At 32.1% G+C, this 16,917-nt stretch overlaps 3 protein-coding genes across 4 annotated transcripts; 2 read left to right on the plus strand and 1 right to left on the minus strand.

Annotated features, from left to right (window-relative positions):
- Window positions 1-146: 146 nt before the first annotated feature.
- Window positions 147-3,947, minus strand: LOC108341242 (receptor-like protein kinase). Of its 2 annotated transcripts, XM_052875209.1 has the most exons (3): window positions 1,896-3,939; window positions 708-1,811; window positions 147-599 (listed from the first exon to the last, which is right to left on the minus strand). In XM_052875209.1, exons 1-3 carry the CDS (start codon window positions 3,634-3,636, stop codon window positions 262-264), a joined length of 3,183 nt encoding a protein of 1,060 aa, XP_052731169.1. In that variant the 5' UTR covers window positions 3,637-3,939; the 3' UTR covers window positions 147-261. The 2 variants fall into 2 exon arrangements, with proteins under 2 accessions (XP_052731169.1, XP_017434425.1); XM_017578936.2 differs by having other exon boundaries at window positions 708-3,947.
- A 5,881-nt stretch (window positions 3,948-9,828) lies between these two features.
- LOC108343168 (vacuolar protein sorting-associated protein 60.2) lies at window positions 9,829-15,374 on the plus strand. Its single transcript, XM_017581273.2, has 7 exons — window positions 9,829-10,080; window positions 10,450-10,601; window positions 12,289-12,382; window positions 13,308-13,379; window positions 13,473-13,584; window positions 13,733-13,893; window positions 15,129-15,374. Exons 1-7 carry the CDS (start codon window positions 10,012-10,014, stop codon window positions 15,180-15,182), a joined length of 714 nt encoding a protein of 237 aa, XP_017436762.1. The 5' UTR covers window positions 9,829-10,011; the 3' UTR covers window positions 15,183-15,374.
- A 68-nt stretch (window positions 15,375-15,442) lies between these two features.
- Window positions 15,443-16,477, plus strand: LOC108343169 (RING-H2 finger protein ATL70). The gene has a single exon (XM_017581274.2). The coding sequence runs from the start codon at window positions 15,918-15,920 to the stop codon at window positions 16,407-16,409; it is 492 nt and encodes a 163-aa protein (XP_017436763.1). The 5' UTR covers window positions 15,443-15,917; the 3' UTR covers window positions 16,410-16,477.
- Window positions 16,478-16,917: the final 440 nt, after the last annotated feature.

A 16,917-nucleotide genomic window follows, 5' to 3' on the forward strand; every position in this document is an offset into this window, starting at 1 on the left:
GTTTGTCTATAATCTGCTCAAGAATAATCCAATGACTCTTTCTACTTTTAAAGAATTTCAATGTCCTCCTGTCCTTATCAGTGAAAATAAAAAGTCTTAGAAAAACACTGAACTTTGTTCTATAGAGTATGCATAAATGCCTGATTGAATATAAAAACAAAACTTTGTACATAAAAGAACAAAACCACAATAGGAAAAACATAAGACCTTGTCATGATTATACAATGTGAACTAAGCCTTATGAAAACTATAATATCTTTCCTATGTGGAGTTTTTAACATCTGCATACAAATGCTTGATAACATCCCTCATCGTTGGTCTGCTGCGTGGATCCTTTAATGTACATCTCAAAGCCACTAAAAGCACCTTTGTAACTTGTTTCATCACTTCAGAATTTGAAATTTCACCACCCAACTCTCGATCAACAATTTCATTCACATCTCCTGCTTCCTCCCAGGCAGATCTAGCCCAAGTAACTATATCTGTTCCTTCTACAAATGATGGATCCAATGCCTTCTTTCTTGATATCAGCTCCAGCAATACTACACCATAACTGTATACATCGGACTCTTTACCCATTGTTGTTGTATAAGCATTTTCTGTCATAAACAATCATTTAATATTTTACTGTGGATTAAGAAATAAAAGAGATGAAATACAACAACAAAAAAAGGTGCAGTTATTATGTAATAGTGTAGAAAATTTACCTGGCGGTATATAACCAAGTGTACCAGTGACATATATTGACTGTGTGGAGGTAGAAGGCTGATCCAAAAGCTTTGCAATACCAAAATCTGCAATATGAGGCACCATCTCGGAATCTAGAAGTATGTTAGTTGTTTTGATATCTCTGTGCACTATGACGGGATCACAGTCATGATGGAGATAAGCCAATCCATGAGCAATTCCAACAGCTATCTTATTCCGGATATTCCACTCTAAGGAGTGTGATCCCTTCTTCTCATGCAAAGCATCGTGCAGACTTCCATTTGGCATGTATTTGTATGCAATTAGACCATAGTTTTCTCTCAACCAGCAGCCCTCCATTTTGGCCAAATTTCGATGCCTAATATTTCCAAGGGTTTGAATTTCTCTGGTCATGCTTGAGCTTTTCGCTTCATCACTGGCAAATACAAACTTCTTTATAGCCAAAATATTCTCTGGACCAAGTGCTGCTTTATAGACAACTCCTTGAGCTCCTCTGCCAATAATATACTGATCATTTAGATTTTCTGTAGCTTCCATAACCATATTGAGAAGGGTCGGAGAACTATCTTCTTCATTGTTTGTGGCTTCCTGCTTAATTTTTCTGATAATGAATATATAAATCAACACCAGCAACAGAATAACAGATATTGAGGATCCAAGTGCTATCAATGCAACTGCAACTTTACTGAGCCTTTCTGACTTTTCTGAATTTGTATCACATGGCCTCAAATAGCTGTTTTCAGGGAAATTTGAGATACATAGGCCAGGATTGCCGAAAAACGATAGAGAGGAATTTATAAAATTTGTTAGCCGTAGTGGAACACGACCTTCAAAAGAATTATATGAAATGTTGAACTCAGATAATGAACTGAGCTCATCGAGAACTTGTATACTTCCTGTCAAATTGTTCCAAGATAGATCCAGTTTTATCAGATTCTTCAGGTTCTCGATCTCCCTAGGAAGCTCACCTATCAGCCCATTAGCACTTAGATTTAGAACATACATCAAATCCACCAGTTCTCCAATTGATCTAGGAATGCTCCCTCCAAACATGTTTCCTCCAAGTTGTAAATCATTGAGCCTTTGAAATTCTGACAAGAATGCTGGAATACCACCATCAAAATTATTCTCCGAGAGAATTAAAGTATTTAATTCAGTCCAATTCCGAAAATTTGATGGAAACGAACCATTCAAGAAATTGAATCCAACATCAAACTTGATCATTTTGTTACAGTTTGACAGTTGATGTGGCAAAGGGCCTTTCAAAGTATTGTGAGAAAGAACCAAAGTCCGGAGATTCACAAGGTTTCCCAGCTCCGAGGGTACAAGACCTGTCAAGCTGTTCACGGATAAATCTAAAAGAGAGATATTTGTGAAGTTTCCAAAACTTGATGGAATTTCCCCACTGATATTGTTGTTGTTGATGTTCATATGAAGGAGATTTGGATTAGTTCCAAAATCTGGAAGTGCCCCAGAGAAATTGTTTCCTTCAAGTCTGAGCCTTTCAAGAGTTGTGCATCTTCCAAGATCAGGTGGTATGCTGCCATAAAATTTATTGTTAGCCATATTCAACCTGACCAATTGCTTTCCAAAGCAAACATTTGGTGGGATGGGACCGGTGAAATTATTATCCGTGACGTCTAACAGAACCAAACTGCTATTGATCCCTAAGCTTTGAGGAATGACTCCAGAGAACTGATTTTCAAAGAAGGAGATATTCTTAAGATGTTTAAGCTCTGCCATCTCAAGAGGTAACTCACCTGAAAGGTTGTTAATGTATACGTGTACCTGCTCAAGTGTTTGAATTTTCCAAATGCCAAGTGGAATTTTTCCTGTCAAATGGTTGTCAAACAACATAAGTTCGCGTAATATACTCAAGTTTCCTAATTCATTTGGAATTTCTCCTTCGAGTTCATTGGAATTCAAATACAACATATCCAGTGATTTGCAATTACCAATCTGTGGAGGTATTTTCCCTGACAAACTGTTCTCTGGAATCACTAGAACAGAAAGGTTGGTAAGGAGTCCTAAGGTTGACGGTATACTGCCAACTAAGTTACTGGCTGTAGCATAAAACTCTATTAGGCCAGTACAATTCCCCAAGCTTGATGGTATACCCCCACTGAAGTTATTGTGAGAAAGAGACAGAATAGACAACATTTTACAATTTCTAGATCCCAGTTGAATAGTACCTCCAAGACTATTACGATCTAGAAATAACACAAGAAGATTTTCGAGATCATTTAGACTCTCCGGAATAACTCCCTGCAATCCATTACCTAACAAATACAGATTCTCTAATTTACTACAATTTCCAATGGACACGGGAATACTCCCTGAAAGCGGATTATAAGAAAGATCCAGGGTGACAAGGTTGGTCATATTCCCAATACTTGAGGGAATGGAACCGGTTAAACTGTTGTGACTGAGATACACTTCTTCCAGGAGAGGATATTCCCACAAGAATTTAGGAATTTCACCACTCAGCAGATTAATCGAGAGATCCAAATACTTCAAATCTTGCAAGTTTCTAAAGCTTTCTGGTATTCCTCCACTAAAGTTGTTTACAGTAAGGTCCATGTACTCAAGCATGGTACAGTTGTTTAATTCTGGGGGAATATTTCCAAACATATCATTATATGATAAGTCTATGGACTGCAAGTGAATCAAACGTCCAATTTCAGATCCTAATTGGCCAAAAATAGAATATCTACTGAGGTTTAGAGAATTCACATTATCGGCACGATCACAATGCACTCCCGCCCACGAGCATGGAGTGGAATCTGACAACTTCCATGTGGAGTTTATGTCACCAGACCCAACAATCCAGTCCCGGGAGAGGGACAACAAAGCCAACCCATCAGAGTTTAAGGCAGAAACAGCATATAAAAAGGTAGAAAAACATAGAAGAAGCAAGAGACACCCCATAGGAAGAACTGAATGAAGCAAGAACGAAGACAAATATGACAGAGTGGTGGCAAAGGTTTAAGAGGGAATAAACACTTACCTTCTTGCAGCGTGCAAGAGGAGCAAAGAATGATGATGTTTTGGTCTTTAGGCTGTGTTAGGAGGAGCTGAAATTGGCTGGAAATAATTGATTGAGTGTGTAAAGAAGAAACGAGAGATAGGAGAGTTTGTGGAAGGAAGAGAAAAGGTAGAAGCTGAAACTGGGGAAGCCCTTTGTTCTTACAAATAAATAGTGGAATGGATCTGGTGCCATGCAAGTTGGAGCATGGTGGTGTTTGTCTGTCTATCTATGGCTTGATTCAGATATAAAAACAATGGGTATTATTTTTTTTTATCCACTTGTAAAATACTTGGTTTAGTTGGAAGTGGAGATACAAACGTGATTGTAATACGAATAATTAAAGTAACATACAAGTGTGTTTGTGTGTGTGAACTGCCACTGGTGTGCGCCGTCTTTTCGTGTTATGACTTTGTGATTCCTAAGTTTGACATGGTGATCCAATCCAATTACTTATTGTCGTACATTTGAAGGAAGAGAAAGAACAATAGGAGAAAGTGTTGAAAAGTATTAAAAGTTGAATCTTGATGGGTTGTGTGTAAATCATACTGTAATGAGAATCACTCAGGTTATTAGAACTAGTCCAACTAATTGAATCTCTAACGTTAGAAGTTATCAGAATGGGTGTTACTCATAATAGTCGTAATAATACGTAATAGTTGTTTTGATCATGTTGGTCACAATTTTTCTAGCAATCATATTTGAAGTATCATATCGATAATCATCTTTATCTAAATTTACGTGTATTAGTCTATTTATTTTTATGTCTTTCGATTTATTTTGGAAAATTTGATGTAATTATATTTTTCCGTAATTCTATATATGTTATGTGTTGTTTTTTTTTAAAATAAAAATTTATCAAGTGTTAAATTAATATTATACCATATGACACGTGGTTGTGTGACATGTTATTATCTTACCAAATATCATTGTTTTAATTTAATTTAACTTTTGAATTAGTTATTTTGGTTTAATTAGGTTCTATTTATTTTAAAATTGAGTAATTTCACCGTTTTATTCAGAATAAATTTAATTTTTTTATAAATACTATACTAATATTTTTATTAAAATTTATATTTTTTTAAATATTTTTAAGAAGATTAAATTTATATTCTATGTTAAAATTTATTTTAAATTGTTTCAAAATTTTAAATTGTTATAAAATTCTACATATAAACTTATAAAATTATTATTTTTAAACCAATGGTAACATTTATATAAAAACTATTGAATTTTACACATTTTAAAAATATACAATTATTTGAAATATAAATTTCAATAAAAAATAATATTAAAGTATAATGTAGTAAAATTTTAAATAAAGTTTATTATAAAATAGTATAGAAATTTTATGTATATGAAAGTATAATTTTTCATTTTAATGTGATTGTTTTGTTTTATTACCTTTTTGGAAGTTTAGCTATCTGAAAGGAAAAATAGGGGACTAGCACTGCCTGGCGATAGTTGACGGTTTTGGTATGTCAACTAGGTTCACAACAAATCTGGAATGGCTTTAGCTATTCATTCATACATATAATAATTCAAATGTTTGATATTGCCAATTTTTAATCACATAGGGCCACTTTTACATTTAGTTCGTTTGAAATGCTTTATCACTCCCGTACATCAATATACTTCAAAATCTTGAGACTTTCTATCTAAATTATAATATCAATATTGACAAATTAAATTAGATTATGTCCTCGAAAAGCAAATTAACTTTTTATTTAAGTGTTTACACGTTATCGTTTTAAGTAAATATTAATCTTTTGAAATTCTTATTCATAGAGGAATTTTCTTACTTAGTTCATAACTTAACCTTTACTTGTAAAAATCTGTGTGACCATTTTGACTATATAATCTCTTTCATAATCATGTTTACATTTAAGTTATTAGTCTTAATTATGCATGTGGAGGTCAAGTCTTACAAATTAAATTCTTAATTCTAGTTTGGTCAAAGCTCCAACCTTTGGACTGGGAATTTTATCAAAGAATTTGAAAATAATAATTAACAACTCTATAATTTATGATTATGCATGTGAACTGTTTGAAGGATGAGACATTTCGTGTGTGATAAAGAGAACAGTTTAATTAAAAATATTTTGAAGGTTTAACAACCCATAAAATAAAATGTTTCCAATTTTTTTCATTATTATTATTAATTTGTCACATTATGTGATGTGACCTTAAAAATATTTATATAAAGAGTCAATGTTTTTTTTATTCAAAATCATTGAAGAAGTAGGTAAGTCAAAACTCAAATCTATATTCACAAACTTTTCTACTACAATCTTATAACTCATTTTTTAACTTTTAAGGTCAACAAATATTAAATTGAGCAATTGTATTTCATCTATATTTTTAGAATATCAAAAGTTTATTTAGTTCTTATTTCACATCGTACAATGTTTTCAAAATATACATTAAACAAGATGTGAAAGCAATAATTAAAATTCATATAGGTGTGTTTGATTTAAATATAAATGATGAATATATTTATTTTCAAATCATTAAATTAAGTCGACAATGTTGACTTGAGTTTTCTTGTAGCGTGGAAAGTCCTTTCTCTTCCCATTTATGACTTTTTAAAACTGTCTGACACTTGTTTATAAAATAATATTAAAATCAAGTATTTTATTATTTGAAAATTTCTAAAATTAACATATTTGTAATAAGTAGGAAGATAAAAAATAAAAAATAAAAATTAATTAGATTTTAAATAGCTAATATATATTTGATTATTTATCCAAAAAAATTAAGAGTTTAAAGTTTTTATATTTCTTTTATTAAGTCTCTTTTTATTTAATTGTACTGTTAATTGAATTTTTCTGATTGTTTCATTATACAGTTTTTCTTTAATCTTTACATTATACTAATAAATGTATAAAAAAAATAAAATTTAATTAAACTCGAATAGAATATTTTTTTCAACTTTGAGAAAAACGTCCATTTGCGTATAAAGGCATACAGAACAAATAACTGCTTTTCATTTGAAAATATTATGTTAGATATCTTAAAAATTTATATTTGCAAAAATAAAAATACTGTAAAAGTAATAAAAGAAATCCGAAATTCAAAGAGTTTTATTGATACAAACTTTCAACTCTATATTTATATTAGTTTAATTTTATGGGACACGCTTTGTTATATTTATTTATATGTTATTTATAGTAGCCACTTTCCTGAGAACAGCAAAACAGTCAATAAGATTAAATTATATATCTTCAACATTATTTTTACAACCAAATTCTTTTTACATTAAGATTTAACCACTAAACCTATATACAAATCATTCATATTTTATTCAAATTAAAATACCTTCTTCAATATTTTTAATTTATCTATTACACTATAATTTATTGTAGAACTAAAATTCTTTTAAACTTAAAAAAAAAAAATTCTAATATCGTTAATACTTTGAATTTTAATACTTGTATTAAGTGTACAGAAACACGAATTGTAATAGTTTATAATAAAAGAGGACAAACTAATAATGTGAAGATTTAAAAAATTGATTAAGAGTAGAAAACGATTTATAAATAATATTCAAATGTTTTATTATTAAAAAAGTTAAATTGTAAATAGAATTTTATTAAAATGAGTTTTATTTTATAAAAAAAAATTATCTGTATAATCTTTAATCTAAATCTCCTCTATAACTTAATATATTATGTTTTGTGTTTAAATATATAAGGACCTAGGAAATATACCATAGTAATATATTTTAAGAGAAATTAGGTTATTTTATTATTAAAAACTTGAGTTATAAATAAAATATTAGTTAATTAAATTTCTTTTTACAAAAATTATAATTTTTTACAAATATTTTTTTTCTCTTATTAAATATTGTTAGTTGTAATATCTTGTATTACTTATTACATGTATTTGAACTTAGCTCATATTTTATAGTATTATTCTTAACACAATGAAAAATAATTATATATTTAGTTTTTACTATTTTCACACGATACATAAAATTAGAGTTTTCTTTTATGAATTTCCAACTTTTTTCATCGTCATTGTCATTTTCAGTGTCATTATCATAACCACCGTTTTGATTGAAAATAATACCATTCTAATCATCTCGCTTAATCAACTATCCATGAGTGTCTAGATCACCCTAATTGAGGCTTTGGCGCGCTGCTTCAAGTATCGTGTTTGTCGTTGTTTTTCGCCACCCATGATAATGCATGTGACCTCTTCTCCGACTGCATGCACCTATATTAGAACCATTGTCTCATGCTCTTTTTGGATCTGTGCTTTTTTACTTAATTGAAAATCTTTATTTTTATAGGATTTTTCTTTTATCGGTTACACCACAACTCGAAATCATAACTTGATTCATCTTTTTTGTCTTTTGACCTTCTTTCCTTATTCTTGTCCACACTTTTAGCTCCTGATTATCATTGAAATCTTTATAAATATAACAATTTTATTTTAAAAAAATAAAAAGTCCTTGGTGCATGAACCACCAGATTATGAGTAAGATAATTATCCTCAAACATATTCCATTATTGAGAAACATAACTTATCACCATTCCCCTACGCCACTCTGATCAATATACATTCTCACTTCTTTGTTTACTCAAAAGGATGATCCTTTTTTTGTTATTTGTGACAAGAAAACAACCATTATTGAAAAACCACTTTCGAAAAACCCTTGGAACTCCCCTTTTCATTTATAACCTTAACACTTATTTTCCTAAACATTGTCTCCCCCTCATTAGAACCATATGTTCTAATAGTCATTCCTCCCTTAATGAAGACTTATACTTGGATAAAATGACATACAATCACTTTTCCTTCAAGATTCACCAAAGTGTAGTTTCTCATGATGATATATTGAGTCTAAACCACTTTTTCTCTAATAGTTTCTCCTCCAACTAAGCATGAACCATCTTATAAAAACCTATTAACATCAATCATGTTCAAAGCACTAAGTCAATAGTGAACTCCATACTTCTTTTAGGTGATTGTTTGGGAACCTCTTTCATAACACATCTAAAAACCCTTTAACTAAGATCCTTGCGACTGCTTTTCACTGGCCTTTATTAGAAAACTCCAAACCATATATCATATTAAATCATATTTCAACTCTAAAACATATAATAATTCTAACAATTTAACTTAAAACAAGTATAATTAGCTTCTCACTTATGAAAACAACCTTTAACAGCTCTAACAATTTAAAACACCTTTTCACTCTACATAATGCTCTATGTACGCATAGGAACATCATAGTAATGACCAGAACTTAAACTTACTTGATTAGTCCAAATTGAAGAACTCACCGATCTTTCCTACAATTTCAGATCTTCAATCAAACGAACAGAGGTGAGAATTTCTAGAAAAAAGTCAGAGAACTCTATATAAGTTATTTATAAAAAAATTATGTTTTAAAATAATGAAACTCATTAATACAATTTCCTATTTATATAAATCTTTTTAGTATAAAATAATTGAATGTTACTATTTTCAAACCACTGTCAATTATAAAATATCGTTTTCTAGCTCTTCACAAATAAAGATATTTAACTTCGTTTAATTTGTACCCTTTTCTTTTATTTAAACAATTTTATTTTTTTTAAGTTTCTTCCTTTTTCTTTTTCCTATCAAAACAAAGTATTATCTATTGTTTTAGGTAAAGTTTCAATTTATATTTCTCTAGTTATCATTGTTTTACTATGAAGAAGTCTTGTTGTTTGTGATTTAATTATCTCATTCAAAACATAATTTTTATATAATTATTAAAAACTTTTATAGTTGGATTCATTATGTCAAAAAATAAAATTTGAAAATATAATTTTTTCATACTTTATAAAAATTTATTTTCGAAATATATGCAAAACTTTCATATCTCTACAATTTATTTTTGAGAAATACGAATCCTATCCAAACATATGTATAACAAAATTGTTGAAACGAAATTTTAAGGGGTTGCAAAAAGGAATGGCCTAAACTAATCCACTAACAAAATTTGGCTCGGGCTTGGGCTCGGGCTCGGGCTTACTTGATTTGGGCCTGTAACTTTCTTTTGCTACCCAAATATGCAGTAAACGGAATCTCGTCCTATATAATAGTAATATTTCGGCGGAAGCTTCTATTGCAGCTCTCAGAAATTGATGAGAAAGTTCCCATCACAATTCGGTGGTTTATAGCGTTAAGCAAAAACCCAAAATTCAAAGTCTTTTCGTTTACCTTGTTTCCCTCATTCCGGTGTTTTCCTCTCTCTTCTCTCCCACATTCAATTTCAAAGGCATAGAGTGAGATCGCGGACGATGAAGAGAGTATTTGGTGTCAAGAAGAACAAGGAGCCTCCTCCTTCCATTCAGGATGCTTCTGATAGGGTTTTTCCTCTCTCCCTCTCAATTATCAATTTCGTTTATTCGCAGATCTGTTAATTTTTCGCACCGGAATCCGTGTTTTGAAGCTAAGTTAATGAATGACATTATGGTCCAAACCCTATAATGGAACGGATGATAATTTAGATTATAGTTTTTTTTTTCAAGTTAGGATTCTATCAATTGAACTCTTTCATTTATTAGGATCTTGGAATTCGGCTTTTTGTTCTTCGTAATTCTGTTGAGTAAAATCCATGTTTTCTGTTTGTTTCTTAAGTTTTTACTTTGATATTTGTTTTTATATCGATGGTTTTATTCCTGTTCAGTCAGTTGACTTGGTTCCTTGAGTTGCTAATTCTTGTGTACGTACTCCAGATTACTAAACGAGGTGACACGGTGGATGACAAGATTAAGAAGCTTGACGCCGAGCTAAGTAGATATAAAGAGCAGATCAAGAAAACTAGACCTGGTCCGGCCCAGGAAGCTATTAAAGCTAGAGCCATGAGAGTTCTTAAACAGAAACGAATGTGAGTTTGCACCTTCTGTGTTTATTCGTTTACTTGACTTCTTTAAAAATCAAATTAGCTTAGCCGAAATTGTGGATCAAAGATGGGAATTTATGAAAGGTTTGAATATGTAAAACTAGGTGAATAATAGGAGAGCTTTGTGTTAGTTCAAGATCATTGATCAGATATTTGGTAAAGCTAAACTGCTATTTCAACTAAGTTTTATCAATTTGTTGGAAAGGGTGGAAAGCTGATATTCTGCTATATCATATAGTGGATAGCATCTTGTGCAAATATTGGAAGTTGAAGTATATCAATCCCGGACCACCACCAAAAACACTATAGCTGCATGGTCACTATTGTGAAGTCTAGAAAAGAACATACATGAATCAGGATATTATTTTATATCATACACATAAATACTGAAAAATAGACAAAATTAAAGAGTAAAGAAATAAGAGGTCAGAGGGATTTTTTGAAGAGAAAAGTTAAAAACTGAGAGAAGTGGGAAGTTCAAAAGGGGAACTCGAAAGTGCGTAATGTTCATGTTAAAAGGGGGAATTATAGTAGGAACACAAAAGACTAATAGTAGTACATTGGTGAAAGGATTAAATGTTACTGAATGTTGATGTTAAACAAGGAAACTAATGGGAAAACAGAAGACAATTGTAGGGAAACATAAATGTACTGAATGTTGATTTTAAAAGGGGAACTTGCAGGTGCAGAATGTTCATGTTAAAAGGGGGAAGTTCTAGTAGGAAGACAAAAGACTAATAGTAGTACATTGGTCAAAGGATTAAATGTTACTGAATGTTGATGTTAGTGGGAAACTTATAACGGGGAAAACAGAAACATAGTAGGGGCAATTGTTGAAAATCTTAAATGGAAAATGAAAAAGACGTTGACAAGAGTTAATAGGAGTGAAAACAAAAAGGTTTAAAAATTAAAATTCCCCAAATTGTAAAATGAATGTTTTCTTGAATAAAAGAATGAAAACTTAATATTAATACAGGTGCATTCATTGGCTGAGCTGTCGACAATGTTTAACCCAGAACTTGAAATCTTGTCTTCTTATGCATGTGACCTCTATGATTCTGCCACAAAAGGAAGCTGGACCTGCAGTGATACAAACTACCCTGTAGCAATATTTGTACTGTGTGTTTCAAATCCGTGACTGCTCCCTTCTAGTTTCTTCTTAGTACGATCATACATATTATGTATGCAGAAAAAGTAAAGTTGTATGTCAATAAAAATAAAAAAAAGGCGCATACAAATTGGCACAATATTAACGTTCAATTGGCTTGACTCACCAAAGATGACTGATGTTTGAGGTTATCTTTCATTGTCAATTCTTGCTTCATTATCCTTTACAGTCACTAAACATTGCAAGATAGAAAGTTGTGGTATTTCGTTACGTTATGCCATACTATCATTGCATGTTATTTTGTTATGCTTACTATGGGTCGTGTCACTTTGATAGCTATGTAATAAGTGTGGGATGTTTAGGATTTCTTTATCATGTTGTAGAAGTTTTGTTTTACTTCCTCTTACACATTCACGATGGTAATAGTTTTTGCTTAACTGAAAGGGCTATTTGTAACCTGGACTAAGGATGATTTATAATTTTTCATTTTATTTGTATAACAATACCCATGAATGAGTATTATGTAGCTGTATTCATATAGTTGTGTTCTATGTCTTTGGTCAGGTATGAAGGCCAGCGTGACATGCTTTACAATCAAACGTTCAATCTCGATCAAGTTCAATTTGCTTCCGAGGGCATTAAAGACGCCCAACAAACTGTATGTATTAAAGCACTTATAGTTCTCTTTGTGATCCCTATATTCTTTATCCCACTTCCATCTGCATATTATATTTCTTTGTTCTGTGCTGAATATGTAGATGGTTTAATTTATTATAGAAGATGTATAGCATTAACAAAATTCTACAAATTAAATCAAATAAATTTATGAAATCTTTTCTTTCCCTCTTTAAAAGCCAATGCTATGATTGGTTGCACTATTGCACCTTTGCCTAAGGTTATTAGGCGTTGAGGCTTATTATCAGTATTCTTACTTTTTGGGGAAGCTTATGGTTCTGATTTTATAATTTACGATGAGGGTGATCTCTGGAAGAGGTGCTACTACCTTGTGACCTATATTGGTCACATGTTTTATGCAGTAAAACAGTCTTTCTAGTAGTTAGGCAATTCTTTTTTAATTAGAACTTCTGTAGTCCCTACAAAAACGGTAGCCTTGTGCAATACTGGGCCCCCTTTTGTTGTATGCTTCATTGTATCTTAACATTTAAATTAAAGTTAGCTAGATGTTTGTCACCATCTGTAAATATTTAAAAGTTTGACAATGCCAATTGTATCCTATATAAAGTGTCGTTGTTTGGGGTATCCATATTCACTATAAAACATTCGTTTGTCTTGGTAGCGCTTTAAGGGGCATGGTTCGAGGCGGAGCTTTGTCTGTACCCTGTTTGGAACCTGCTGCCTACCTCATGAGAGGTAGGTCATGAGGTAGGGGATGAATCGTCTGTCATTTGGGAGGGGTCTCTTCATAGAGATGTTTTACATTATGCCTTGTACTTTTGTTGCAACAAACTCTACTATATTTTGGTTTTCAAAAGTCAGATGACCTCAATTTTTTTATGCTGATATAGAATTTAAATTCAATTGTTTATATTTGTTTTTTCTTTTCTACCCCATCCCTTTTTCAGATGTCAGCTCTGAAGTCTGCTAACAAGGAGCTGAAGGGAATGATGAAAACTGTGAAGATCCAAGATATTGATGTTTGTATTCTCTTTACTTTTCTCTTATAGTTTCTTCTATCTGGTAAATATTGAAAATTTTGGGGTTTATATGTTGGTCCATGCAATGTATAGAACTTGCAAGATGAGATGATGGACCTCATGGATGTAAGTAATGAGATCCAAGAGACTTTGGGTAGAAGCTATAACGTGCCCGATGACATTGACGAGGATGAACTTATGGGTGGTAAGTGAAGAATTTGGTTAGGCCCCTGAGATAGTTGTTACACTTCATATTTTCAGGGCATCAAACCCCCTCTCCCCAATTTTATTTTCTTCTATCATGAAGCAGCCTTAATGATCACTTTCTTTATTTTTGGTTTTCGGTGAAACAGAACTAGATGCATTGGAATTAGACATGGGAAATGAGACTGAAGCTGATGGGGTCCCATCCTACCTCCAACCTGATAAAGAACCTGATTTGGAGGCAGAGCTTAACTTACCTCCTGCTCCAACAGGACAAACGGCAGTGCCACCTGGCAGATCCAATGCGCAGGTATATTATTTTGCCCCTTATGTATCACGTAGTCATTGTGAAGTACTTGGTGTTAAAAAAAGTGACTTTTTCCATTTGTTAGAATATTTAATATTATTTGGCAGCAGGTTGGTCATGGCATATGTTTTGTCTATGTGTAGATTGCAGACATTGTTTCCCTTGTGAAGTGATTAATTAATTGGGGGAAAGATCGTGGGGTAATTTTTTTATATAATGGTGGAAAATTGTTTGAAAAAAATGTTTGTTATTCAATGCGTGTAGGATGTCTGTATAGACTGCACAACATTTTCTTCATATAAAATTGATTGTGGCACAGTCTTGGTATAAGTCTTGGTATAAAGCAGATCAGAAGATGATAGCTTAGGCTATTTAATTATTGGCCAAAACTGTCAAGATAATTGAATCTTATATTTCTCTAGATTTTAATTTTGATGGTTGAAATAAAAATGCCGGAATTAGAATGTTGAAAATTAGCATAATACAGTTTCTAGATATTGCAGTTGTTGCAACTGCCTATAGTTGAATTGAATCATTAAGTGGAAAGTAGTGTGGTACTTTCAACGCCTCCCCCCCTGGTTTCTTCACTATAGGTAGTATGGGAAGCCCATACAAGTACTCCCTCGGGTCCTTGTTTTGTTATGACAGCTTCTGGAAACCCTATTTGCTTCTTTTCACAAGGCACTTTTTGTATTTTGATTAATAAGTTTATTTATTTCTTACTTATTTGTCCTTATTAAATGTTTTTAGTAATTATAGGACTCTATTGCACTGCTCCTAGCAAAATATACAATTATTATAAGACTTAATCTTTTAATTCACACACACTTTAAATGTTTATTATTAAGGTTAAAATAGGTAAGTAACATAAAAATGAATTAACTTGCCTTTTTATTTTTGTACCAAGTAATTTGGTTAACCTTTCTTGCGACAACTGTATACCATAGTAAATTTAGAGATGTTAGGTCGCATTCTTATGTATGATATATAACTTATCCGAAGGATGTGCCTCACTCACTGCTTAGTTTCCTGTGTTCATTATTTGTGTCAAACTTTGTGTAGCTTAGGCAGATCAGAAAATCTATTGGCCTGGTTAACTGATTACAACAATCTGAACTGAATAAGTGTTTGTTGACACTGTTCAATACAAGAATCTGAACTGAATAAGTTAATTTACTGCCATTTTTATTTTAAATGATAGCATTCCTGACCCTGATTGATTACTTTGACCCTGACAGACTGAAGACGAATTGGGTTTACCTGCTGTCCCTCGGGCATCCATACGCGGTTAAAGATTCATTTTTTTATTGTCGTAGTGCAGTCACGAGCAAGCCCTTGTAAAGATGTTGCCATTATATACTTTTATCTTTTATTTTTCCTTGTAATAAACCATGTGAAATCGGCCTTGTTATTTGTATGAAACTCATCACTGGAAAAAGGAAATACTTGATACTTGATTTATATACACACCTTCCTTATCCAAACTGTACTGTCTCCAGCAAGATGATTTTAATAATCTATCTATAATTATAACAATATTTAAGTTTATTGATCTTGTGCTAAACCTTTCATATACGTGATTTTTTTACAGTGAAATGAAACTTAAATATTATTGTAATTGTAGAGCAACAAAGTAATCCATGAGAACTAATGCTCAATTAAAACACTGCCGAATTTGAAAAACCAATTTTGAATATATTTTGTTGTAACCGTCAATCCCGTACACGCAATGCTGGTATTTATAGATACGTGTGTATGTAGAGAGAGAGAGAGTTTAGCTTTGCACGAAATCATTATCATGCTACACAACGTGGAAACTTCTCGCTGAACGATAAGCCAACTTGCTGATGAACAGCAATAAATTAAAAGGAAATAACATGAAATATGAAAAGGATGTGCAAACGTTGACCCACAAAACTACGATGAAGCCTACCTCATAAACTTTTGTTAAACCTCGTCAATCACCAAATAAAGGAGCATAACAAGCAATTCCATCATACAAATCCGATTCCTATTTTCAGTTGAAGATGAACAACGGCACAACCACCAAGGGCTATGGTTTTAACTCAGATGGGTTCAGATATGGAGTAGCTTTTGTAATTGGGTCGCTGGTATTACTTCTCACGGTGGCTTTTGCATGTGTGCGCCTTCGCATGGCTCGAGGTCCCAACATGCTCAATATTTTGGCTGGAATTCCACCATCTCATCCCACAAGAGATGCAGACTCAGCTGAACAAGGCCTTGGCCTTAGACTTGATCACATTGACACAAGCTTTGAAAGCTATCCGAAACTTGTATACTCCCAAGCAGAGAAGGGTTCAACTTCAACCAACATCCCTTCTTCTAGCTGTTCCATCTGCTTAGGTGACTACAAAGAGGGTGACATGTTGAGGTTACTTCCTCACTGTCACCATATTTTCCACCTTGCTTGCGTTGATCCATGGCTTAGGTTCCATTCAACTTGTCCCATTTGTAGAAAATCATCTCTTCAACCTTCACATAATCCTCCCTCCATTTGATATTCCACTCTTGTATTCTATTCATCATCAACTTTCCAATATATACACTCTCATCCACTTCTTCTCAATTCCTCATACCATAACACAATCCACCACTGCTCCTGCTTTCGTCTACATTCAAAAATAATAATCATCATAACTTCAACTCCTTTTTTTTTCCCACTCAATGTTATTTCTTTTTATTTTATTGCCTTTCTTTTTCCCATTTATGTTACCATCTCAAATTATTCGATATTGTCGCCATCATTATTCTTTAACCATTTAAAATAATTTAACAATATTAATTTGCCTCTCTTTAAATAAGTAGTTTGTTATGCTGTATAAAGTTTTTTTTTATTATATCGGTTAATAAAAAGGTTTATAAAAAAATCATATAATTCATGAGTACATATTAAAAAAACTATTTAACTAAAAGTATTGCCATTTTATTTTACCAAAAGCTTCATCCTGAATGAGTATGGAAGTGAAGAATAATTTGTAAACATACTCTTTTAATTTATTTAAATTG

This window comes from Vigna angularis, chromosome 3, assembly GCF_016808095.1.
Source record: "Vigna angularis cultivar LongXiaoDou No.4 chromosome 3, ASM1680809v1, whole genome shotgun sequence".
Classification (NCBI taxonomy): domain Eukaryota; kingdom Viridiplantae; phylum Streptophyta; class Magnoliopsida; order Fabales; family Fabaceae; genus Vigna; species Vigna angularis.

Coding starts and splice junctions, on each gene's coding strand:
- LOC108341242 (XM_017578936.2), bottom strand. CDS start 3,636: ATGGGGTGTCTCTTGCTTCTTCTATGTTTTTCTACCTTTTTATATGCT. Junction 600..707: donor ACTTGGTTATATACCGCCAG/GTAAATTTTCTA, acceptor TGTTTATGACAG/AAAATGCTTATACAACAACA.
- LOC108343168 (XM_017581273.2), top strand. CDS start 10,012: ATGAAGAGAGTATTTGGTGTCAAGAAGAACAAGGAGCCTCCTCCTTCC. Junction 13,585..13,732: donor CGAGGATGAACTTATGGGTG/GTAAGTGAAGAA, acceptor TCGGTGAAACAG/AACTAGATGCATTGGAATTA. Junction 13,894..15,128: donor CTGGCAGATCCAATGCGCAG/GTATATTATTTT, acceptor TGACCCTGACAG/ACTGAAGACGAATTGGGTTT.
- LOC108343169 (XM_017581274.2), top strand. CDS start 15,918: ATGAACAACGGCACAACCACCAAGGGCTATGGTTTTAACTCAGATGGG.